The sequence below is a fragment of the Ixodes scapularis genome, unplaced genomic scaffold, assembly GCF_016920785.2.
Source record: "Ixodes scapularis isolate PalLabHiFi unplaced genomic scaffold, ASM1692078v2 PGA_scaffold0__279_contigs__length_252992795, whole genome shotgun sequence".
NCBI lineage: Eukaryota > Metazoa > Arthropoda > Arachnida > Ixodida > Ixodidae > Ixodes > Ixodes scapularis.
The window spans coordinates 60287633-60313640 of NW_024609835.1; the positions used below are offsets into that span (position 1 = coordinate 60287633).

At 45.1% G+C, this 26008-nt stretch overlaps 1 protein-coding gene across 1 annotated transcript; it reads right to left on the reverse strand.

Annotated features, from left to right (window-relative positions):
• Window positions 1-302: 302 nt before the first annotated feature.
• On the reverse strand, window positions 303-25960 carry LOC8039713 (centrosomal protein of 78 kDa). Its single transcript, XM_029978645.3, has 11 exons — window positions 25383-25960; window positions 24019-24209; window positions 23022-23094; window positions 18872-19147; window positions 17906-18019; window positions 17281-17345; window positions 15754-15840; window positions 15094-15279; window positions 4888-4965; window positions 2332-2474; window positions 303-1664 (listed from the first exon to the last, which is right to left on the reverse strand). The coding sequence occupies exons 1-11, from the start codon at window positions 25666-25668 to the stop codon at window positions 440-442; spliced, it is 2724 nt and encodes a 907-aa protein (XP_029834505.2). The 5' UTR covers window positions 25669-25960; the 3' UTR covers window positions 303-439.
• Between the last annotated feature and the right edge of the window lie 48 nt (window positions 25961-26008).

Below are 26008 nucleotides of genomic sequence, written 5' to 3' on the forward strand. Positions count from 1 at the left end.
GCGATCAGCCAATCAGGGCTCGGCGTTCTGACGTCACTGCTACTTTCTTTCTCATGCGCAGAAGACGAAAATGAGCCCACTTGCGAGGCGTATTGATTTTTTATTACTTCTCGAATACAACCATTCTTATGCCAGTAGTGCCTAAAAGGAGAAAAACTTTGCCCTAAAAAATAGCCCCCCCCCCAAAAAAAAAAATCACGATAAGGCACAGTGTACTGCTATGTAATAAGAAAAAACCAAAAAAAAAACAACCATGATTTGTTTTTTTTTCTTCAATATCAAGGTAATTTAGGCATGAAACCTGCATTTTCTGTATCCTTTATTTAAACCTGTGTGTATACAAAGTTATACAGAAGTAAAATAATTGCAACTCATCTTTAATTCCATGATGATGTTTAAGAACATTTGAAACAATTAATGAGAAGTAAAAACCCACAAATTAGAAGCCATCAAAGTCACTGCCAGCAAGCTGGGGCGATGTCAAGGTGTCTGGGGTGGAGGGGGTGGACAACTCCGACGGAATCTGAGACAAACTGAGACCCGAAGGCGTGGGTGCCGTCTGATGGTGAAGGTCTCCAGCAAAAGTAGGTGTGCTGTGTCGCAAAGAAGAGCTCTTGTTTGGACCCTTGGGCTTCTCCTGGTGCTTAGAAGTGCTGCTGTAGATGCTACTTACGGTGATGTCGGCAGTGTTGACATCAAACGACTTGCTCGGCTGATGCGACAGGCTGACTGAAGGAGTCATGGAGGGAGGTCCCTCGCGCTGTACCGGTGTCATCCCCGAGTTTTCCTTTGTGCCCGTGTCCTTTGGGAACTTGGAACGCGCTGACCGATCCTTGCTGCTGGAAAGAATGGAGTCTTCGGAGGTCACTTCTTCGTAGATTGAGGATGCCACACTAGTGCCCTGCGAGGATTTTGAGTTTTTCGAAGATGATTTTGCACTGGCTTCTGTGTTGTGGTGCTCTTTCGAAGCTGGATGACGACTCGTAAGTCCTTGCAAGGAGGTGCTGGAGCCGTGCCGAGAGGCGAGACGGTCTTTCTCGTCCGATTTTGACAAGGTCGACACTCTCGAGCTGCTAGGCAAAAAGTCGGACTTGTACTGACTGGAGGCTGCTTCGCTTTCGAGGAGGGAGAACACGGGAGACCCGGTGGGACTTGGGTGAAGTTTGGACGGAATGTTACCCATACCCAAGATTTCTGCAAGATGTTTCGAAGAGGTATCTTGGAGGGATTGTCCACCGGCGGCGTTTGTTGTCGAACGGTTTTCCACATACGATGGTGCGAATTTGGACGGGTCAGCTGCATACGAAGTGCCTTTGTGATATTTTCTGCTCTGTTTCTCAACAACCGATGAGGTGCCGGTGGCACTGCGGTCGCTGATGCTGCCTTGCCTGCTCTTGATGTCGGAGATTATCTTTTCGGCCCTGCTTGCAATGAACGATTGGAATAAGTGCGGGTTCAAGGGTGCGTAAGACTTTGACGCCGAGGTTACTGCACTAGGCACACTGCCGTTTTCTGGCTCAGCTAGGACGCGAGCTTGAGAGTCTTGGTTCGCGCTTCTCATTGAAGGATTTCCTTCCAGAAGTGTCTTGGTCTCCCGTCGGATGACTTTGTTTCCGTTTTCACTCCTTTCGGGCTTCTTGGGATGAACGTCGTCTAAAAATGGACTGAAAAATAAATATAAATCATAACATTTGCTTAAAAAATGTTTTAATAAAATAAAAAAAAAAATTAAAGACGTTTACAATTTTCTGCACTGCCGAATTAGAGCGCAGCTCTCGATGAGGAGGAGGGGAGGGTATGGGCGGTATGCCCCTCCTCCCCCTCAGTACCTGCCCTTCCTCCTCGCCCGCTGCCCTCCCATTTAGCAGAAAATTTTCGCTAAATTTTCTGCTAAATTTAGCAAAGATGTCTCTGCAAAAATTAGCGGGGAAACTGAATTGGTGTCGAGGTCATGTGACATCAATTTCCCTGTTAAATTTAGTGGGGAATCTTAACCTGCTAAATTTACCGGAAAAATTTTTCTGTTAAATTTAGCTGGAAATTTCTCATAATGCAACGTGCGTGGTTATGCTGACGCCGCTCAACCTAGAAACGGGCGCCTAGAAGCTGCGCTCTAAAAAAAGCCTGTGCCCAAGCCCACTTTGACATTTTCAGACTTTCCCTAATAGCCTCTAGACTATTTCCGAAGGGAAAAGAAAACTTCAATGAGCCTTCCTGCAACAGGATATGGGAACAAAATTCTCGGTTGGAACTAGGTAGGTTCCTTGTGAAAATTCATCAGATACCTGAACTTTTAGCATTTTTAATAAGTAGGCAAGGTAGGCTCCTCACCTTTTTTTGTTCATTACTTTCAAAAACTGGAGAAGCCTGGTGAAGGTGTTCTCGATGTAATTCAGGAGAGAGGTTTCGATGACAGTGCACCCTGGCTGATTCCACTTGTGCCCAGCCCGCAACTGGCGATTTTCTTCAAACAGCTGGGCAAGGACATTGCATCATTAGTGACGGAAGCAAACTAATAGCCAGTGCTCTCTACAATATGCTCCTAAAGGGCAATAATAAAGCTGTAATTCAACTGAGCTATATAACTTTTACGGTCTACAAGTTGCACTCCCTATAAACGGGTATTTTCCCGGAAAGGTTTGTAAGTTTCACATTTTTGTACATTCAGTGTTGATACGCCTGCGTACTGTGATCGCGATACAAGTGCAAGCTGGAGCCAGTTTTAACATCCTCACCCAATGAATCAAATAAAAAATATAACCCCTAGGAAATTTATTTTGATATGCCAGTCATCACTTGTACAGGAAGTCACCATATTGCCGGATGTGGATAATGAGGGAAAGCCAATCTGCAGTACTCGAAGGGTACTCCTGAAGGATCAAGCGCCGCTATGATGGCCTTCCGGAAGAGTAGGCTATCGGCAGGTGATCCACCAATCCTCTTGGTCGTTAATGTTGATACAGTCTACATCTTGCACAATATTAAGGTTCATAATTATTTAAAAAAAACGTTCAGGCTTTCCACTCTTGTGAAGAAGGAAGACCCAGCGGAGCTGTACTCAATACACCGCCGTAACGCGCACGCGCCCGTTTCCCGCTTCTTTTCGTCCGACACGCCGCCGATCGCGGATACGTCTCCGGCGAACCAGAGTCGGCTGCACACGGCGCACGTGAAGCCAAACGGGTTCTCCACGAACTCCCTCCGGAACCTTGCCGTCGCACCCGAAAACTGTTCAGCTGGCGTGGAGTACAGTCGTTGCCGGACCTCGTGCTTAGCCTCCGTGGCACGATCGTTGTCTGTGGCGTTGGCCCGCCGGCACCCTTTACATCGCTGGTTCTGTTCTCGATGGCGGCTTTCCAGGCGAGCGATGTGCTCTTTGGCAAGGGAATCTGAAGCCCTGGATGCAGTGGAAGTCGAGGCGACAGCGGCTTTGCGGCGGTTGCGGACCCATTCGCGCTGCTGCGTACGTCGCCACTCCTTCCGCAGCCCGTCTCCTCTTCCCGAAAGGGCGTGCGGCCGACCCATCGTGAGTCCAAACCGAAACTGATAGGAGTGTAAGAAACAGCGCACAAAACAGACGAGGATGAAGAAACAAACGTGAAAAGCGCTGCGCTCGTTACGTGTGCTTCTTCGTCGTCATCTGTTTTTCGCGCTGTTTCCTACGATGAATCCCCACCAACGCACCCAACTATCAATTCTTCTATGATAGCTGGAAAAGTTGCCGCCATCTAGGAGCGACGGCGGCAACCATACTGGTTGTGTGCTTGCTGCCGTTGCTTACAGATGGCGGTAGTTGTCCAGGAAGGTTTGTGTCGACATACCGGACATGACCCCAGAAAACCTAGCCCTGAGCAGCTTCGCTGTAAAAATTATTTAGGTAGCACCATCAAACAAAAAGTGCCAGCAGAAAAAAAAAAAGAATGCAACTTGGGCACAAGAAAATAGGGTTAACAAAACTTATGATAAAAAAAAAAAAATGAAGCAATTGTGGCATCAGTTTTCAAATTTTAACAGGAAGAAAATTTGTAAAAAACTGAAAATAACATGCCTGGCAAACAAGTCAGGCAATGGGAGCAACGGTGGAAAAGAAGCCAGATTAGTTACAGAATGCTAGTGCGGGGAGCCAAACACGAGTCGACTTAGAGAAGCAGTCGGGTCTCCTGACCTTCTAGTCCATGCTGCGCTGACACTCAACACCCAGCAGAGGTACCATACTTCCCCCGACTCCAGCTACTTTTAAAAATATTTGGAACTTACTTTTGCAGTAAACAGGGCTCAAGTTTGCAGCACTCTATTGCCATGCTGGAGAATGCCGAACATTACCAAAGGCTGCACAAATCAGCACCATTCATCTGGTGTGGGATGAACTAAACCAGCAGAGGCACACTTATTCTGCCATAATATAAATGCTGCCTCGATGCAGTTCAGCAGAATGGCATAAAGGGTATAAGACTGGAGTCTGAAATTCAGGTCAAAACTCCATAGTGAATGAGTCTCAAGATTGTAAGAAGACATATCCGACGGTATGAGGAGGACTCAACTGAGAGTTGGCGTGAAAAGAAACTAGGTACACTTTCTCTCTTCAGACAATGAGCTGTGAAGCTGAGGGGCCAGACAGGAATCTGTATCGAGCATACTTGAGGATAGTGTCTCATAAAAATTTACTTTCACTGTCATGATTGCATTTATAAAATGTCCAAGAGGTTTATTTTTGAAGGTAATGGAGCCCAACTAAGGATGCCACTGTATGCACCCAATATAAATTGTGTTAATTAAGCACTGCTTAGAGCCTGACAAAGGTCACGTCTCCCCCCCCCCCCCCCCACATGGAAAACATTAGAGCTTTCAATGCAGATGCACAGAGGGAGCGTGCGGCATGCAACTTACTTCAAGCAGTTTGTCTTGAGCCTGTTGTCGAAGGGCTTGCTCCTTTTTAAGGTTCTCTTGGCAGATATGAAGTTCTTCCTAAGAACAGATAAAGCAGACAAAAATTAATCATCACCAAATCAAAAGTGGGCTCTAGGCCAACATGGTGGCACTTCCTTCAATACCTTCCAACCCTACAATACAGAACGTTTGAAAAGTTCACGTCACGGGCGGCAAGATGTTTTGGTGGCACCCTTGTATGGTTCCTACCTGCGACGTCATAACCAGGATTTGCTTGAATGCTCGCAACCCTGGCTACTTATCACCAGTTGCAAACAAGTTTCATGTTGTGTTAGAAGCATGGTGGAAACTTGGGAGTCACTGCATCCTTAAACCAACACCATTAAAGTTAACTCTTTTCTCCGTCGGCAAAAACCAAATGAATTTTACTAAAACATAATGGAGATGCTTTTGACCAGTAGATGAAGGCAGACCATAGGAACTTTTGGTCATAAATGTCTCCCGTGGCATAACTACAGTGTTGTGTACCATTTATTCTTTGACTGCTACACTTCTCAGTCAGAACATAAATAAGTAGAACATTAGGTCCTCAAAGACATTCTCAGGTCATTTCAATAGACAATGTGAAAAACCGGAGTGACCCTAGCGGCTAAGGAGAGTTCTGGAAAACGACTGGCAACAAAAAGTCCAGTTTTGGTTTTCTCTATTTTACTGCAGTCAACCACGGACCTGAACTTCACTGTAGCATACCTCACTGTAGTTTTCGTGGATTAATCTCCATGTGCAAGTGATGCTGTAAAAGTATAGACCAATGTGCCATTTACAAACAAGCCCTCACGAGGTGTGGGCAAACGCCCAGTTTCCACATAATGGGGGGGGCACTGCACGTGCGCAGGATTTAGATTGGCATGAAGTGGAGCGTCTGGGCATGCGTCCCGCCAATAGCAGCGCTACCGGAGCGACGCGATGTCAGCACCGCGTGTTGTTCTTTACATTTCTTTTCATGACTTTATTAGACAGTAAACATTCAAGGCCAAAGTAAACCACGTTGCAACAACGAAGCTAAACTCATTGCCGATTGGTGTACTGCACTCCACATCAACTCGGTGTGAGTGTGTTTTCCACTTCAATGCACCGAGTAGGGGCAGCATCAAAATTAGCATCGGGCTTTCAGAATGTCCGTGTTCCAACTATCACTCTTTCAATGTTGCAGCATTGTTTGCTTTGGCCCTGAATAGATCACAATCTGGTTCATGAAGACTATGGCAACATATGCCATGGTGGGGTCCGAGGTCGAGGTCTGCGGTGTCTATAACTGGCTGTAGTACAATGAAGGAACTGAAACCGAGATCTTCCCTGAAAGCTGTTTCCCAGAATGCCCCTTAGCTGTCAGGAGTGCCCCAGTTTTGCACATTGTCCATTTCCTATCCAGATGATTACAGGTGCAAGAATTGGTACAACTTTGCTAAATGCACATTTTGATTGCCTGTCGACAAAATAAATGTTTTGCACAGATACAAATCTAAGATGAACTTTCATTTAGGTTTTGTTTACAAAATACATTTACCCAAGCAAGCATATAAGATGCAGGTTTTACGAAACTGCAGAAATATGCTACAGTAGAATCTTGTTAATTTGAACCCGAGGGTGACCAAAACTTTGTTTGAATAATGCAAAGTTTGAATTACCGGGAGTTTTCTTCCTAGAAACAAATAGGATGGGACCTGCATGTTAGTTTCAATTATCTGTAAGTTTAAATTACTGAGATTCCACTGTATATTGCCGCGCTTACTCAGTCATTCGCTGCCTCGTCACTTGTCATTCGTGACAATATACTTATGAATGTGGATGACGATTATTCCTGTACACAGCTTTATGAAGCTGTTCTTTTTTTTGCTGTGGTTAAACAAATATAATATGCACAATGTTAGAATATTTAGTCCAACTGCATGTACCATACTTGAAGAACAAATACTGACATTAAAACTACTGTCATTACTAAGGACTGCTCCTCAATTTACTCGTCCCATGTCCATAACTTCAAGAAAAGTTTGACGTGATCTTGATAATGTTTTGAATATTGAAATGTGCTTCAACATCTTTTCGTTTAAGGGCACAGACACCCCCCAAAAATATTTTTATACCTCTTTCTATGTGATTTAGTGTGATGCCAGAAGACTACCCAATCAATATTTTGCTACAGAGTCACATATATACTTAATAAAGTAAAGCAATGCACCTGCTCAAAACCAAAGCATGTGCACAGAGGCTCGGAGGAGACAGCTGCCAGGAGTCATACGGCTATCGCTCCCTACCCAGTTTTTTTTTCAGTTCCTCTGCTTCTCGGGTGTGTAAAGCAGGTGACGGCAATGAGGACGTTGTTGAACCGTTTGTCGTGCAGATGTTTCAAACTTATATCCCTTACCCTCACTGTTTTGTGCTTGACGATCGTTTGGCTGGTACCACAGACCACAGTTCCAAAGTGGTGGTTCCACATCCGTTGCAACGTTGGTCTGTCGTGCGCCACCATCACATCGTACAGCCCGTGGTGCGTCACCATATTGAGAATGACGTGTATATATACTTCCTGTAATCTGTGCAACAATTGCTTTTTTTAATCAACATATTTGCAGTTTTTTGTAGGCCACAGAAATGGGGTTCAGACTCTTTCCTACTTTTAATATTGAATGTGTACCTCAAATGACCCACGACTTTGAATATATTTAATATGCATCAGTTTGAATGGCACGTGACCATTAAAAAGAGTGAGCGCGCCTGAAACTGGCCGATTCTTGACCGGTGGTTTTCGGGCGGAAAGAACACGAATTTTGAGCAAGAAATCGTCTTCTGGGAAGTTCGGATCTCATACGTCATGTTCAAATAAAAACACATGGGCTTGGATAAGTACCCTGTCAGTGTTCCTTTAATTCTTTCCATGCCGTGGGGGAAAAAAAGCCAATTTTAAAGGCTTTACAAAATTAAATTTTTGTAACTGAATTATGGCACATGATAATATATCTAAATGTAGCCAATCAGTTTCCCTTTAAAAGAAAATAAAGTTCCAGTTTATAAAATAAAAAGGACTGGAAATTTAAATTTCTACACATAAAATTATAGTTAAAAAACACTTAAATTTTTTTTAAATGTGTGTCTACATCAAAGTTTGCTATGAATAAGAACAATTCAGAATACACAAAATGTGCCCCATACCACCAGCTACCAGTTCTGCAAGTTGGATCACTCTAGCTGAAACTTTTTTTTTTGCTTTGTCATCATGTAAGGTTCTGTGGTGCCTGTGCCATTCTGAGAAGCAGTTGCATGCAGTCGTGAGACAGAGGTACACCTCACATGTACAGAAAAACAGATTAGTTTTGTGCTCGAGCATGGTTTCTTCATAGCATTTCTTGCAGTTCCTTCGCTTCTGAATTTTTTTCAGCCTTGTGGCAAGGGTGGTCGGGGGGCGGGGGTGGGTCGTAAACTGGCTCCACATCATTCTGATTAAGAGCTGCTGGATCAGCTCCCCTCTGAAAGCCAGCTGGTCAAACCAAGGACATCAAGCCAGCTCCATGATGTCTGGGTGTTCTTTGCAATACGCTTGAAAAAGAATACAAAGAATGCAAGCAATGACAATTCAGTGAAAAAACAATTTTTTCCACCATCTCACGCATTTCATTAGGTCATTGTACGACCCAATGAGTTGGTCAGACGTGGCCACGCCCAGAATCCCAACATTGTAGTCATGAATCAGCAGGGGCTTTCCATCATTTCTTCTAGTTCACATATCCCCTCTTCTCATTCCACAGGGCTTGGACGTGTTTGTTGGCTGTGTGGATAGTGCTCATCATGTTCATCACACGCTTGTCCTTCCATTGGTAGAGAATGTTTTGGTCATATAGCCAATCTTGCCGTTGAACTCGCCTCTCCCACATTATATCTTTGAGCTCTGCTAGAAGGAAGAACACCTTTGTAGAGGGCCCCCACATTCTTATAAAAGTGCAACCGAGGAACCTCCACGACATCTATGTAGATTAGTTGTCCAATGAACTGCAACACTTCACTAGATGTGACATCTGCCCACGAGCCCTCTGGTAGAGCTTAGGTTGGTTTTTCCAGAATATGCATCCAAGCATATTTATTCATGTTTTGACACAACCTTTTGAAGACCTTGAAGGTCAATAACAAAAAGAAAAAAATCCAGCACTATAAAAATCTTTGTGGGCCACTAGGAGGCGCAATGCCCAAATCCACCCTGGCTGCTGCCTCGGCGAAAATGTCACTCTATGCTGAGCTGGAGGCAAAGCATCATTTTCGTAGGTTATCGAGACCCTAAGCAACAAAATAAAGCACCGTCAACATATATATAAAGAGGGCTCTGGCTCAGGACCGATATGCATGCTTGAAGGAGGCTCATCTCCAAGTGTTACTGCATAGTTCTTGCCATCTCTCTTAGTTTTCCAGATGTCCTTCGTTCGATTGGCACGTATATACCCCATGCTGAAAAGTGCCAATGTCGAATTGGCGCTAGCAGTGTCCAACAGTGCACATATATACATGTGCAAAGCCGTTTTAGTACCATTTTTAATGCAATGAATTGGAAAGAAAAACGCCGTACCTGACCAATTATTTCGTCTTCCTGACTGAGAAATGTTCCCAGCTACCTAGTACCAACAAATTATTCTGGATATTTGCTCTTATAATCGAGCGCAAAGAGAAAATGCACTCACTTTTTCCTATAGAAATGCATTACCAGAAATCAGTTTTCGACTGATTGCTACAGCACACTAGCACCATTTGAACCTCTAGTGTACATTATAATAACTCTATGGTGCCCAGTACTGCCAGTTAGTTTCTGAAACTGATGCATGAATAGATGGTTGGGCGACAGCTTGTGCCACCTGGTACTACAGCTACCAATCACAATCTGCGTGAAAGAAGTGCCTCTTTGCAACTTGGTGATTGGGCCATTCCGTCGTCTCATCCTCCTCTCCACATTTAGCATGTGTACACTTTAGTTGGCAACAATCCTGTCCAAGCTTCAGGCAATGATCTATCTATCTATAGCAATATCCACCTTGAATGAACTATATGCCTCCAAAGCTAATGTAGCCTGCCATAGTTGCATCCCATATTTCCCTCTCAACTGCTTTAACCAACCTCTGAAAGGGACACTGACAGGGTATTTGTGCTCGCCGAGGTTTTTATTTTAACATGACCTATGAGAGTCCAACCACCCAGAACATAATTTGCGGCTCGAAGTTTGTTTTCTTTCATCCCGAAAACCGCACTCACTCTCTTTTCCACGGTCCCGTGGCATTCAAACCATATGCGTCAAATATATTCAAAGTTGTGAATCACCTAAGGTGCATATTCAATGTTAAAAATAGAAAAGAGTATGAACCCCATTTTGTGGCCTCCAAAAAACTGCAAATATGTTGATAAAAAAAAAAGAAAATGATGCACAGATTACAGTAAGTACATGTAAATGTCATTCTCAATATAGCAACGTACCGCGGGCTGGACGAAGTAATGGCGGCGCGCTACGGATCAATGTTGCGACGGACGTGGGGCCGCTACTCCTCGACTATCGTTCGTGGTACAGACCAATCGATCTTCAAGAGCAGAACGTCGAACGGAAGGGATCCAAGTGTGAAATAACCACGACAAATGGTGCACGCAAATTCGCCGTTGTCGTCGGCTGCTGCTTTACACGTCGGAGAAGCAGAGGAAAAAAAACTTTCAGCCTTTCCACTCCGGTGAAGAAGGAAGACCAGCGAAGCTGTACTATGGTGGGAATAAAGTAATGGCCGGCCGCAAGTCAGCAAGCCAGAGTGGAAAGGCTGGAAAGGTTTGCCACCATCTATGAGCGACAGCGGCAACAAGACAACCGGCAACCTGGCTGTCTGGTAGCCGCCGTCGCTCATAGATGGCAGTAGCTGTCTGGAGTGTTGAGTTAACATTCATTTGCTGGCAGACACGATCCGCTGTAAAAATATGCGGTCAGGTGCAGCCACATGACCTCCGGCCATGAGATTCCGTGCTCGTGTTTTGGTTTTCGAGCAGTTGAGCTTTGTGGCTTTATTAAAAATCTACGTAGCTCTGCCACATAAATATTGATTGGGTAGCCTCCTGACACCATAATAAATTGTTTGACAAGAAATTAAAAAATGAAGGACGTTTACAATTCCCTGTAACACCGAATTAGAGCGCAGCTACTGAGGAGGAGGAGGGGAAGGCATGAAGAAGAGGGTATGCCCCTCCTCCTCTCATTCTCCTCCCCCTCCCCATACCCTCCCTCCTCCCTCGTGACCCTTGTCACGTCACTCGTGAAGGCCTCGTGAAGGTCGTCACTGTCACGTCACTCGTGATCCTCGTGACGTCATCATGAGAAACATCCCATAATGCAACGTGCAGTTACGCCGACGCTGCTCATGCCGGAAACGGGCGCCTAAGGGCTGTGCTCTAAAACATTTTTTTGGAGAATCGCCTTGTACCTTTTGATTTGGTGTTTTAGCCTGAGCTCCACGATTGCTTCACTTCTAATCCTGCTTGGTGGTGGCAATCAGATTATCAAGTGGCATTTCATCAGAAGATCATTTTGTCGACATGCAACGTTTCATCGAATCAGCTTGCGACATTTTGTCAACAGCTTTGTTCCATGCAAATTGCCTCAGTCCAAAATACTGTTTCGGTGTTGCCCGATATGGTAGTGTCATATATTTGCGGTGATAGAGACGTTGCTTCATGAACACGCAGGTTTATTTAGTATTGTGTCGGTAGCTGGGCTAACCATCGGCTGCTCGTCCCACATCTCGTATGTGCACCCTGGTCACATGCTTTCCCTAAGCTTCAATTCATCAGTAGGGGCGTGCGTAGGCGACGCTGGACATTGCAGGTAGTCTAGCTTGCTGAACCCTTACCAGTTCCGACGAGGCTTGCCGTAAGCTCTAGCCTGAGTAATACCGAATTTACTCGCAGAATGAACGCACTTTTTTTTCCGAAAAATCGATGCAAAGTTGGGGGGAGCGTTCATTACGCGAAGTAAAATTTTTGCGTCCGTATTTACCTTATTTACTCGCATAATGAACTGACCTTTTATCCTGAAAAATCGAAGTAACTTCTTATCTCTGCGCGCGGCGCGGCGCCCGACCCCGTAACCAAACTAAGCTGTGCAAAAAAAAAAAAAAAAAAAGAAAACTTTTGTTTTCTTTTTTTCGTAATTCCTTGGGTTTTTTTTTTTTTTTTGCCGCCTTTCGCAAGCTGTTTTGTTTGCTTAGGCGTTGCCTCTCCGCTTATCTTTCTTATCTCCTTGCGCGCGGCGCGCGACGCACGACCCCCGTAACCAAACTGCGCTGTACAAAAAACAAAAAGAAAGAAGAAAAGAAAAGCTTCTTTTTTTGTTTTTTTTCTCAGTTCCGTGTTTTTTTTTTTTTTTTTTTTTGTTACCTTTCGCAAGCTGTTTCGTTTGCTTAGAGGGCTTCTCCACTTCTCTTTCTTACCTCCTTGCGCGGGGCGCGCGATCTCCCGTAACCAAACTGCGCTGTGCAAAAAAATAAAAAGTAAAAAGCTTCTCTTTGTTTTTGTTTTCTCTTAGTTCCCTGTTTTTTTTGCCGCTTTTTGCAAGCTGTTTCATTCGCTTAGAGCGCTTCTCCGCTTCTTGCGCGCGAACCCAAAGTCCCGACTGCGCTGTGCAAAAAAAAAAAAAAAAAAAAAAAGCTCTCTTTGTTTTTTTTTCTTGCTTCCGTTGGATCTTTGAGAATTTTTTTTAACGCGTTTTGCAAGGCGTTTTGTTTGCCCACGCTGCACCATGATAAAAAAAGTCCCTTCATTTCGCGCGCGGGGGGGGGGGAGGGGGTCAAAATATTGACGTCCGAGTTGGGGGTGCGTTCATTACGCGAGTGCGTTCATTGGGCGAGTAAATACGGTATTTAAAAAGTGCAACGAGACACCAAAAAGAAACGGAGATTTTAACGCAAGGGATGACGTGCAACCTGTCTGGAAGCCCAGCTTGCCGAACCCGCCTTTCTTAGAACTCCCGAATTTGTTCCCGCAGTGCCGGAGACGTCTGGCATACGTCCAGCAAGCAGAATGAAGCCAGCAATCCAATCAAATCCACATAGAAAAAAATCATTTTCGACGAAACTGCAGGAGCACGCGAGTTTCTACGAAATGTCACAGCATGAGCATCAATAAAACTTGTGTCAATAAAATGTTGTCAATGAAATGTGTTTCGACAAAATGATATGAAACCCCTGCATGGACGTCTGCAGGTTTCATAACAAAATGTTATTTCCAAGAGCCATGCTTGGCACTATAACTCCCTTCCAAATCTCCTTCACTACTTCAAGCCTCTTACGATTCCACAGTGCTCTATGCTTCACTGCAGCAAAATCTCGGCTACCCGTAGCAGTTATATATTTTTTATGTTCACATAGATACTCTGCCCTCTCGTGAATCCAGTGAGAAAAACCTCACGTCAGTCAAACACCACCACAACCACCACTTCTCGTGAATCCATGCTCCCCCCGTGGCAGCAGCGTCGGACGTGTCCGGGGCATGGTGGGGAAGAGGAGAGGAGGATTTTTCTCTCCTTCTCCCGAATCGTTCACTAGAAATGTCTGAAATGTCTGATCATGAAATCTGATCCCGAGGGATGACCAAAGTCTAGTCCCCAAAAGACTTCAATGCAGAACACTCTCGCAGCATAACATAGGGCGATCCTAAAGATAGCTGACCACTTGATAAGGAAGTGCATCACAAAGTCACATGATGAAAAACCCTCCCCTACCCCACACACGGACACACCCCAAACAACCATTAGCTGTACCATACTTCTCCAAAATATACTGACCTTCTTTTGTTAAAACAAAATTAGGAGAAGTGAATTTGGCATACATTTATAGGCTTTATCATTTTTTTTTTTTATTATTTCATCCGGAAACACAAACCCCCATTTATAGATGCTTTCAGGCAGCTGTGCACGGGCCATATAACCAACCGTTAGTTTTTGTTTCCTCTTATTCCATTCGCCTCACTTCATCATTACCATAGCAGGACAGGTCACTGCCACTTTAGGTGCTACATACTGTGTCCCTGTCCCCAGCAACGCCCGCTTCAGTGGGTCAGCCTCTCAATAAGAAAACTGACGGTCAGCAATGAAGGCTCAACCTAGTGCGTGTTTAAAACGTCTATAAGTGTTTGAGTGGAACCACAAATCGTGTTGGTCAATGCTTGCTCGAAACAGCTTCTGAAGGTGGGACTTTGACCATTACAACTTATCACATTCTTGGAGTGACAACTGGCGGAAAAAAAGGAAAGGAGAAGCGGGAGATGATCGGGAATGTGGGTGTGACGGAATTCAAAGCCGAGCAACGGGCAACTTCAGTGGTGCACACGCTGGCTCCGCTCCGGCGTCAAGGAACGCAGCTTGAACATACCCATCTCCGTTTCGGCATCCCGGGCTGGGCTCAAACATACCCACCTCCATCCACCGTGGTAAGGCATAGGGCCCATCAAGTAGAGTCAAAGGCACCAGCAACCAATGGGACCACCGACGCAAGCCACGGCTTGCTGGTGGCTATGCGTAGGGCGAACACGTTTTGAGTGACCAGTTCTTAAGTCTTGTGCTCTTCGAGGATCCTTTTTCATTTCTGTCTTTCCTCCCTTCGTTTATTTATGTTTGTTTTAAATATATGTTTGTATCTGTGTCTCAATCTCCTGATCTCTTTTCTCATCACCCAGGACAAACCATGACACTATTTCACAGCTCGAGTGGTTAGCCAGGGCTGTTCTGGTGCAAGTATTTTTTTAACCGATAGCACACCATATTATATACAAGCAAAATATGAGCACCGGCCAACTAGGATTCGATAAGAATTTTCAATGAATAAAAAAAGTGGGTCAAAGGGATACCGCACGAATGTCCTTGAGGAAGATAGCTCATATCAACTAATATCCTATGGATATTTGTATCTCAGAATCTAGCACAACGAGGAGGTCTTCGGTACACCCTCGGTTCTGTCTGGGTTGGTATAGAGACAGCCGACAAGAGCAACTATTTTTCTTTTTGTCTCGAACAGCATCAATAATTAATTGCTTCTCGAGTTCACGGGCACAACTGGACATCACAAACACGTTGGCCATGTTTTTTCACTCTTTCGGTGCATGAAAATGAGTGAGCAGCTTAATAGTCTAGCAGAGCACGCTCACCTCGAGGCCACTCTTGTGTGCTCTGCTCTGCTTGGCCGGGGGTGTGCCTTTCCCCTGCAGCCATGCCCGGGTCCGTCCGACAGCCGGATTGGGAGAAGGGGACCTGACCCCCCTGCCACCTTCTTTCCTAGTGCCACGATCCAGGGACGACCAGCGACACTTCGCCTTCCCTTTCGGCCGTCTCACCTGAGGTTGCCGCAGGATAAATGCCACATGGTTACTGCCATAAATTGCATGCATTAGACTTTAGAAGTAGAAGTACTCCGTAGTTCGGAGCTGTAACTTGGCTCCTAAACAATGTCCTTTTATCTCGGAGTCTACGCACAGGTATGCAGGGGGAACCCACTCTCCTTTCAAAGCACTCTAGCACACTTGATACTCTCTCCACGGGAAGCCGTATCTGTCCCTAAGTAGCTTAGGCTGGCTCCATCTTTAAAATGAAAATAGGTATCAATCGACCGTACCCTCCTGTTAAATCATTAAACTGCGGCGTGATGTTTCCAAAATATTTATTTCTGCAGTTAGAAAAATTTTACAACCATTTACAGCACCCCACAGAGTAGTTCTAGTAACACAGCAAAATCCCATTGTGAGGCCTGAATAAACAAATAAGGAAACGACATTGATGCAACGGAGTGTAGAAGCCAGAAGGAACCTCGCCTCTTCCAGCCTGCCTGTTGACCGACTCCGCACGTGCAGCTGCTCCCCTCGCACCACACTGCTCTTGTCCAAAGGCAGGAGGTGAAACTGGAACAAAAGGAAGGAGTGCACTTGGCAACCACACGTTGGTTTCTGTGTACTTTGTGAAAAACTGAAGAAGTTTGCTATCCAAGTGAAAACACTAAATTCGTCTTTATTTAGCCTTAGAACTGCCAATACCACCGTTACTTCATACAATTTAATCTGCATGTTAAATAATAAGGTATAATGGTGCTCTGATGCAGCCAGTTAAAGAAGGAAAGCCACTGTCCTCGCCAATACTCCTCGCAACCCCCTGTTTACTTGCTGCACCTGCCGTTAACTCTCCTCTTCATTCTTGAACTCGACTTAGCTGTGGTGTCATTCAAATTACACACTGCACCAGGTGCTGCTTTACCAAAGTAAGCTTAGCAAGCGCCACATGCATGGACGCTGAAGATAACGTCGGCCAGTCCTATCTGCAAGTGTCTTCAAGCAACATTGAAGTTGGTAGTCCTGGGACATCGTTGTGGTTTGCCACCCTTCCTTAGCTTTTTTTAAAGCATGAAATGGTTTCAACGTTACCCCCAATCCCAAACTTTTGTACGTCCGTCCGTCTGTGCATTTTCCGCTAAATTTAGTGGGCAAATTGATATCACGAGACCCATAGACCAATTCAATTTCTCAGCTAAATTTAGCAGGACAATTGATGTCACGTGACCCGACGTCATGGGACATACCGACCAATTCAGTTTCCCTGCTAAATTTAGCGGAAAACTTGATGTTAAGTGACCTATACACCAATTCAGTTTCCCCGCTAAATTTGGCGGGAAAGTCGAGTCACATGACCTATACACCTTGGGGAAATTGACGGCACATGACCTATATGTCAACTCAGTTTCCCTGCTAATTTAGCGGGAAAGTTCCCGTGTTTTGGCCGAAACATCAATTCAGTTTCTCCGGTAAATTTAGCAGGAAATTGGCATCACATGACCTATGCACCAATTCAGTTAGCTGCTAAAATCAGGGGGAAAATTTCCGTCTTGCAACCTAGAAACCAATCCAATATCCCCGCTAATTTTAGCGGGACAAATCGACGTCACGTGATCTGACACCACGTGACTTATGCAACCATTCAGTTTCCCCGCCAACATCTATTCCCTCACCTTATGATGGACTTTGTGCATTATAAGACTTTGAAAGTAAAGGTTGTACTCAGCCAATTTTTCTCATTTGGCTATGTTCTCAACACAAATTCCTGTCATGCCTGGCTTAGCTGGACAAGAACATGCTTGCATTCACCTCACATTCATTACATGTTTTTTTTTCATAAATTTTTAAGTCTTTTTTTTTAGTAAATTTCGGACCTACGTGACATTCACGTGAACATGGTAACATGACAAAATAACTTCTGTAGGCAGATGGTAGAGTGTCACTGTATCCCGATCCATGTGCAAAATCTTAATGAATAATGCAGAAGAAAAAAAAGACCAAGAAAAACAGGCTTACCTCACACTTCCTTTCACTGCGATTAGCCTCGATTTTTTGAGAGATGGCTGCGGCAAGACTCGCGTCTGAAATACAAATACGGTAGAACAAACAGTTCAGCAGTAAATGAGTCGTTACGATTGCACCCACCCGCCTGGGGCATAAAAATATGTGAAATGATATAGTTGTGCAAGCATCTCAAGCAAATTTAAAGGCGCACGCAAAAAAAAAAGTAAAAAAAAATTTAAAAACGAGTACCGTAATGTTTTGAGAGTAGCCAATCTGAACTCAAGAGCAAATTGCATGAAAATAACGAGTGTGCAAACTTTCGGTGTGCAATCAAGAAAAAATGAAAAAATGCTATCTTTAGTTCCTGTGTCCCTAACAACCTTGCTATCGTGGCGAGAGACAATGATGCAAAGACAACTGCACTTTCCAGTCAGCAACATTCGCTTATATCCCGCCATACCTCACTAGTTGCATTTACGCTGAGGTTAGCACAATCCAAACACTGTGATAACAAGAAATGGGCTATCTTTCGGCGTTTAAGAAAAGATATAGCAAATGAAGCCAAAAATAGGGGTGGGTTATCTTTTGGGAGTGGGGCATCTCTAGGGATATTATGGTAGAGAGCAAAAGGGCTCACCAATGTCTGGGTTACGACGGATGTCCACGACTTCTAGCACAATGTTGTTTGTCAAAAGCTCCAGCAGTTCAGTTGCGCCCGCATTTCCAATCGCGCAGTTTTGTAGGTCCAACGCTGCATAGAAAGGGCACCACTTCACGTCACGAAAGCAGCCATGGAATAACTTTGCAAAGCTAGCTATGAGTAAAAACTGCTCCAATTTACCAAGCACGAGCTCACGAAAAAAAGTAGAAACCATAGAAAGGTCAAACCCGTCACAAAGCACCAGCGTTCACCATTGGTTCGACGAAAAATTCTATCTATGCACTCACTTCCGCGACAATAGCATTAAAAACTATCATTTGCCGCTTATTTATCGATGATGCCAACCAACAGCAACATGCCTTTCCAGTCGTGCATCACAAATCAGACAAGAAAGAAAGGAACATCAAACATTCTAACATTTCATATCTATAAAACTACTGAACAAAGTAAAAATCCACACATCCTACAACTGTTCCGACATCAATATTAATTATTCATACATGTCAATTGCAGGTTACAACACACTGTTTAATATAAAACTTATATTGTAAAATAGAGAGCGAGCGCCCCCTCCAAATTTATAAATCATCCAATCAAAATAGGGACGGGGGCCCTTGCTCGGTTCGGAAATAACATTCAAGATGGCGGCCACAAAGATATTAAATTTTCATGAAATGGGAAGGGGTGCTTACGCAAAGGAGGGCACATGCTTGGTATTTTATGGTATTATAAAAGCACAAAATAATTCCGCAAAGTAAGTGCTTCGGCCAGTCGGAGATGACTTCACTTTAGGCATTCGCATCATCGATAACTGCCCTTTGGAGCTCCCGACAAGACGAGGGGAGAGAAGCCCCTCTCTCCAGGCCTCTCCAGAAAATGTTGATTTGCCTTTTGCCCTTTTCTCCCAAGATTTTACAATCAAATACATATAAACAAACAAACCCCGAACCCAGACGTCGTCTCCGAGGGCCGCCACAAGGGCGACGACCCCGGTATCCCCGAGGGGGCTGTTGTTGAGGCTGAGCCGTGCCAGGCCCCCCAGGCCATCCAGCAGCAGGGGCCGGTCCCTTAGACATTGCTTCCAGGCATCCCCGTGGCGACGCAGTCCCTGCAGCCGCAGCAGGGACCCCAGGGGCTCGGCCCCCGCCCCGTCCACCTGGCAGCCGCACAGGCTCAGCACCCGCAGCCCGGTGCTGCCGCGCAGGCCCTGGCAGAGGGCTGGAAGGGCGGGCACGCGAGCCACGTTAGAAAAAGCGTCTTGTCACGCTGGTCGTATGTTGCGCAAAAGACGCGGCGTTTGCTGCAGACGCGACAACAGATGTATCTGCAGACGTGCCTCGAGCATGTTTGCTTTGTACGCAAGAATGCGTAGTGTCTAAAGACGTCTTTTGTACAAACAACGTGGCAGGAGTTGTACAAGAATGAAAAACGTGTCAGGCAGTGCCTGAAGACTGTCACTTGTACGACGTATTAGCAGTGTGACCGCGGCTTAAGTATGGCTCACACACTTCCGTTTGGTTGTCATCGATTGCATTACGACCTTTTGTAACTGTTTAGGACGACAGAACATGCATGTCAGTCACATAGCCCTGGAACACTTCCGATGTATGTATATTTCCTAAAATTTGATCAGTGTTGGGTAAAGTACATCTATAAAGTACTTGAAGTAGTACAAAATTAAATGAAAATTAATGTACTTCAAGTAAAGTAGTAAATACACTGGGTGCAATGTTATTGAAGTAAAGTACTGTACCGCTGGAAAATGAAATTGAAACCAAAATAAATAGTTGACTCACAGGCCGGCAGACGACGCTAGCGCACTAACCTCCTTGTACTCCTTTTGGGAAGTGGGTTGCTTAATCCCCAAGATTTCTACTAGCATGGCAATGAGGGGGGTATAATAGGAGCCACTTAACGGAGTGGGGAAAGTTGGTTCCTTGCGACAGCCGTAGATGCGTCTTAACCCATCCTGACCTTTGCTGGCTATACACCAACTCATATTTTCAAACAAACCGGAGTGCCCCTAGTGGACGCCATTAGCGCCACACATGCGCGATGGAGTGTGGGCAAGCAGCTCGCCGTTGCCCATAAACAAACCATTGAAATGCGATATCGCCATCGGTGTGAGTCCCCATGCCCTTCTTCGAGTTCGAATTGTTGATTCTACGTCTTCCTGAAAATGTCTAACTACTTGAGCAGCCTCAGCGAAGTTACTGAGGCTCGTTACACCGCAAAACTTCGCGTGAATAATGTGACATGCAGTGGTTCATTTTGCGTGGACGCCGCAGAATGTACGCCAAAGCTTGATTCGCATGATGAGATTTCGCTTGCAATTTTCAGTCGCGACGTCGCTTGGGCTACAAAAGCGTGAACAGTAGCCAAGATGGTCGAGTCGATACTGAAAATCGCAGGCAGGATCGGACCAAGTGAATCAGGCATAACAGGTCAGTGATGGCCACTGGTGACAACGATCAACATCTCCTTGTATCTACTGTTTACATCAAGCCTGCTTACCAACCTTCAAACTTAAGTCTTTTGAGGCCTGCACTTACTTCTCATCGCAAGTACCGGGCCCACGTTTGGTCTACAGGCCGGTGTCGTCTAAAAGAGCAGACGACAGTTCGAACGATCAGGCGACCGCTTGAACTTGAAGACGCAGTGAACATAGTCTGCAGGTGGTCCGTACAACTTGACGGTTTTCCGGCGTTCATGTTGGAGCAAAACAAATAAATCTGATGACCACAAGTATCCGTGAATTCAAGCCAAAGTTCTCCCTGCCCAAGCAGTCGTGGTAATCGTGGTCGGACGGCGTCTGGGTAAACACGTAGTGACGCATAGATGCATCACTACGTGTTTACACGTTGGGTCGATATAGAAGTTCTTGGCGCCTTCTGTAAAGGTGTGGGCTTTATTATTGGTAATCTGTATAGGAAAGGCCCCAACAGCAAGCTTGATATCGTTGAAAATTACCCGAGACATGTGATGCGACTAGTGCGTACGTTGGAAAAGAGACGCCGACAAACAAGCCATAATGTCCAAGTCTCCAATCCTCATGCAAAATGGTACTACGCCTAACGAAGTCACTTAGGTGGCATATCAGTAAGTGACCATAAATGGATGACCACGTCTAAAAAATTATAAAGTGCAAAGAAATAGACTTTAGCTAAAATAGTGCTCATTACATTTAAAGAAAAAAAAAAAAAAAAAAACTCATAATTTTAATTTTTTGTGCACCGAAACGTCCATGCACCGAAATGTTCGCGCATCGAAAATTCCCACACCGGAAAGTCTGTGCCCCGAAAAGTCGGGATGAGGACGATTCGTCACATGCACACTCGTCACAGGATGATTCGTCACATAGGAACATTCGTCACAGGATGACTCGTCATGCGGGCAACTGGTCACATCGATCGGGCAGGGGAATAATAGTAAATTGTAAATTTCAACAACTGCCCACATTTCCTGATGAGGAGTTTCACGACTTCACACTGTGACATAAACCAATGGTTAGAAAAACCAATCTTACAATACTCATCCGCTTTTCCTTTCATCATATTACGACTTCAGCAGGCTGACCTAAGTTGCTGGCTTGAACGAGCAATAATCCGACTGGCAGCCAAATAAGTTTTTACTTTGCCTTGCATACACCTCTTCGAGAAAACCAATAAATATTGGAATTCTTTCTGCTGCATGTGTACGAGTACCCCTCGTGCAGCTGCTTGGCTCCACCTCTCTCTGTTGCGATCACCTCCATCCTTTTGAATGTAGTCCAAGTACAAAAATAGTCGCTTTTATATGGCCTCCGCATTCACCGTTTGGGACGAACCCAGAGGCTAAAACGTCTGTTACAAATTCTTCGACCTTGAGAAGCGGAAGACATGCTAAGATAAGAGGTGATCCACTTCATCAGGCCGAACCAACATTTAATGTTCGGGACCGAACCAGAAGCTAAAAAGTTTGTTACAAATTCTTCGCCTTTCAGAAGCCAAAGACATATTGTACTAAGGTATGAGGTGAGGCACGTTGTCCGCCCAAACCAAATTGAACAATACATTTTTGGAAGGACGAACTATAGTAGGATCGGTTGGCCGCGTGACGAGTCATCCCAGGACGAATGTTCCTGTGTGACCAATTGTCCTGTGACGAGTGCGCATGTGACGAATGGACCGTATCCCCGAAAAGTCTGTACACCGAAAAGTTTGTGCACCGAAACATCCGTGCACCGAAAGGTCTGCACCGAAACGTCCTACACCAAAACGCCCTACACTGAAAAGTCCTAGACCTGTTCAATGCATGCTCACAGTGCATGACCAACCAATGGCGGCAGCACATAATCTATGCATCATTTCAAAATTTCGAAAAGAGTCTATTATCTATAATGAATTACCAACTAGGTTAAGTACTTAACCTTTTGCATCACACTTCATGTGCCACGCCTAAAGTTGCTGGAAGGCGGGAAATCTAATTTTTGAGGTAATTAAATACTACTAGCTACTCGGAAAAAAATTTGCGGCGGACAATATTTCTCAGTTCTACTTCACGCTCATTCCGCTTTACGTTTGCACCAGATGATGCACCGCTGATGTGGGACTGGCGGAGCTTTTATTCATATTGGGTAAATGGGAGGGAAGTTGGATGTGAAAGTTTTCAGAATGTAAGATTTTTGTTCTTTTACAGACCTGGGATTTCTATACTACTCTGGGATTTTGTTAGTGCCAGGGTGACTACCATGATTACATACACTTCTGATTATCGTAACTTTTGCAGTCTCTCACCATTGTAGGTTGCAAACTCCTTTAAGCTTAAAACAGAAAACAATATAAAAAAATTTTTGTTTGGAGCTCTCATGTCCACTTGCCTGATTGCTGACCCATTACTGAAAAAGCTACTGATGCAGCCCGAACTTGTCTGATATAGCCCAAAGTTGCAATCAAGTCTTTTGAATGCACTGGCCAAAGAAAAAAATATAATAAAGTGAATTTTCCAAAACCCTCGCTGACTCGCAATGCTCTACCCAAATTCCCATATACTTCCCCAATCTGTCCAAGTTTTCTCTATTTCTAGACACCCTGCAATACAATCATGAACTGACCTTCTAAGCACTGCTTTCCAAGGGGACAGCCATTGAAGCTCAGCTGCCTCAGGGATGTGGCCGCATGAAGACCCTTGATGAAATCAAGCAACACATACATTGTCATCTACACGGCATCATCAGACACCAGAATGGCATTGAGGAATAAAGAACCTTTAAATATGTACCAAGGTTTGTGAAAGATCTAAATCTAAACTAGGAAGCCCATTTAACATGCAACAAAGTTACAAAAACACTTGTATCGTCGAAAGATTTAGCAAACCCTTGTTGTTTCCTCGAACAACACTGCAACAGGTGAAACTCTTTTTGCCTATACTCTGCAGAAACACTTGGTAGAATACTATTATTGGTAGCTGGAAACCAAGCTTGCTTTTCTAACAGATACTATCCATTTTGAGGGTCTCATTGCTAAGGGTAAGAAAACAACCATTTTAACTGCTTCGCCGGCTAGTAACTCAAATTAATCTGAGATGCTTGGACATGATGAAAAACAAAAACAAAACAATATATGCGGTTGTTGCGCCCACATGAAGCACACATCCCACGACGTCAGTATGGTAGCCAGGCTACCGAGCCAATAGGCATAAACAATATTGCCTAGGACCATTCATTTAAACGTTTGAAAAGATGTTGCGGGTAGAGCTCCATTTAAAAAAATGTAATTTGCCAAGGTGAACACCTTTTCCCAACATTAAAATCAATGTTATCAGAAAAACATGCAATGAACACATTTTGGAGACATGCCAAATGCACTCTTTTTTACGCTTCATGGGCTGTATGCAGTGAGAAAACATGTCATGAACAAGCAGTGCACTACCGAATATTTCTACAATCGCCAAGAAGAAAATACTGGTTCCAGTGTGTCGGTGAACAACTGAGGTCAATGCTGGCCGTTTACTCGTCCAGTAGGATCAGACTGCTGGTGCTGGATGAACAATGAGAGCAACAAACATTCGCCTTACATCTGAGGCGACCACCGAAAACTGAGCAGACTCACCGAGGACATTTCTTGGATGTGCACGACCGAAAAGGGGAAGCCGTGGAGTTTCAAGACTTCCAGGCTGGCATTGTTCTTCATGTGCTCCGCAAGAGCAGAGCAGAAGTCACGCAGGTTCGTCGGCGTGAAGAGATGAGGGACGCGGACGTCCCTTTGAACGTTGCGGACAAGTTGCAGGCGGGTCACGTCAGCTGCAGGTTGCAAAAAAACCATTCAATGCTACTATGGTGCCTGGATTGCGTCTCCGACTGGTGTGTTTAGCGTCCTATCCCGCCCATACATCAGAAGTGGTCCCTAAGTGGCAACAAATGATATCACAGAAGCCGGAGTGTCATGCTGTTGCCTGTCACAATCCTGGCGGTTGGCCGCAGAAATGCTGGCGAAAAGCACGAGGGAATGCGAGTGTCGCTGTCGTGACGGCGTCCCAAGCATTCCAACTTCCGGCTGCCGTAGCTTCCGTGGACTGTCACAGTAGAGAGCGACCTGCAGCACAACAGGCGTCTGCTATATATACCACAACTGCTGAGACGCCGCCAGGATCGCGACCGGAGAAAGCATGACACTTCTATGACGTCATCAGGCGGAAATCGAGGGACCACTTTTTTGGGCGCGGTAGACACACCAGTCGGAGACGCGTTCATAATACTACGTCATAATACTATTACTATCATAATACGTCATAATACCACTACTACTATCAAGGAGGTTAGAAGTACTAGGAGAGGGCATGTTGCAATATTGGTGAAGCCTAGTCATAAAACGTTTAAACGACGTTGTGGCCAACGTGACCGCAGATCTCTCTGGCAATTGGTGCGCGTGACATGTCACGTGTGAGATGGATGGTTGCTTGTAGAAGGACTCCTTGCAGGCTTGCGCGCGCTCCGTCCGGTAGGTTTTATCAGATCGAAGGCTAGACTGTGGTGTATTCTAGTACCCCATAGCTAGACGAAGGCTAGCTACGGTCACGTGATGTGGTCACGTTGCCTGATAAGTGAGAAGAGTAAGGAGGAAAATGAGAAAGAGGCGAGGCGTCAAGGGAGCATGGCTTGTGGAGGCTACGCGGCTGACGTCATGCCCTCTCCTACCCTTCTATCCTCCTTGACTACTACTAATAATCTTCATTGGCTCAGGATAGCTGCGGCACCGCAGAAAGGCCCGCATCATGGAGGGCTGCGGAAGGGCAACCCTCAAGGGTTGGAACAATAATAATAATCTCTCTGACTAGCGGCGCACGCCACCATGTACGCACATAAGCTTTGTGCAAATAAATTACAATTACAATTACAAACACGCGTTTCCTTCCCGCGTGCTCTGCGGCGTAACCCCTTTAAACATGTGCGCGAATGGTGTCGAGTTGATCTTACCGACGACCTCGGGGTAGTCGCTGAGGAACGAGGACTTGAAAGAAATGACCTTTAAACTGCCGCCCGATCGAAGCGCTTGAAGCAAAGGCTTCCAATCGTCGGTTCTGATGTTGTCCACGAACAAATCGAGCACGTCGTCATCCGGAATCCTCGATAGCAAGGTTCGACGAGGGCACAGGTAGCTGTTCTGACACAGTTCCTGGTACAAGGAGCGGAATGTCGGCCTCTCGGTGATGTTATTTCGCGGAACGACGTTTCTCTGCTTCGGAAAACTGATTACGGGCATTCTGATGACAGCAGCAGTGTTGACACGTCCAAAGGAACGATGTATCGCATGCCCTTATCGCCGTTCAAGCGAGCCCGCGAGTTAACCGCGATATGGCTACTGGTATTAGGTATCAGCGGTACTAACGACGGTACTAACGTGTCGGTGGGTCGGCGGTATTGGCCTAGCCATCGTTGATATCAGAATTAAACACGAAAAAAAAAAAAGATTGAAACTGTTAAGTTCAAAATATTTCGATAATGCAAAGAAAACGCGAGCAGCATCGCTCTGGAGATTATCGTGACGTAATCGTGACGCACTGATCGTGACGTAATGAGCCTACAAAATAAAAAGCAATAGT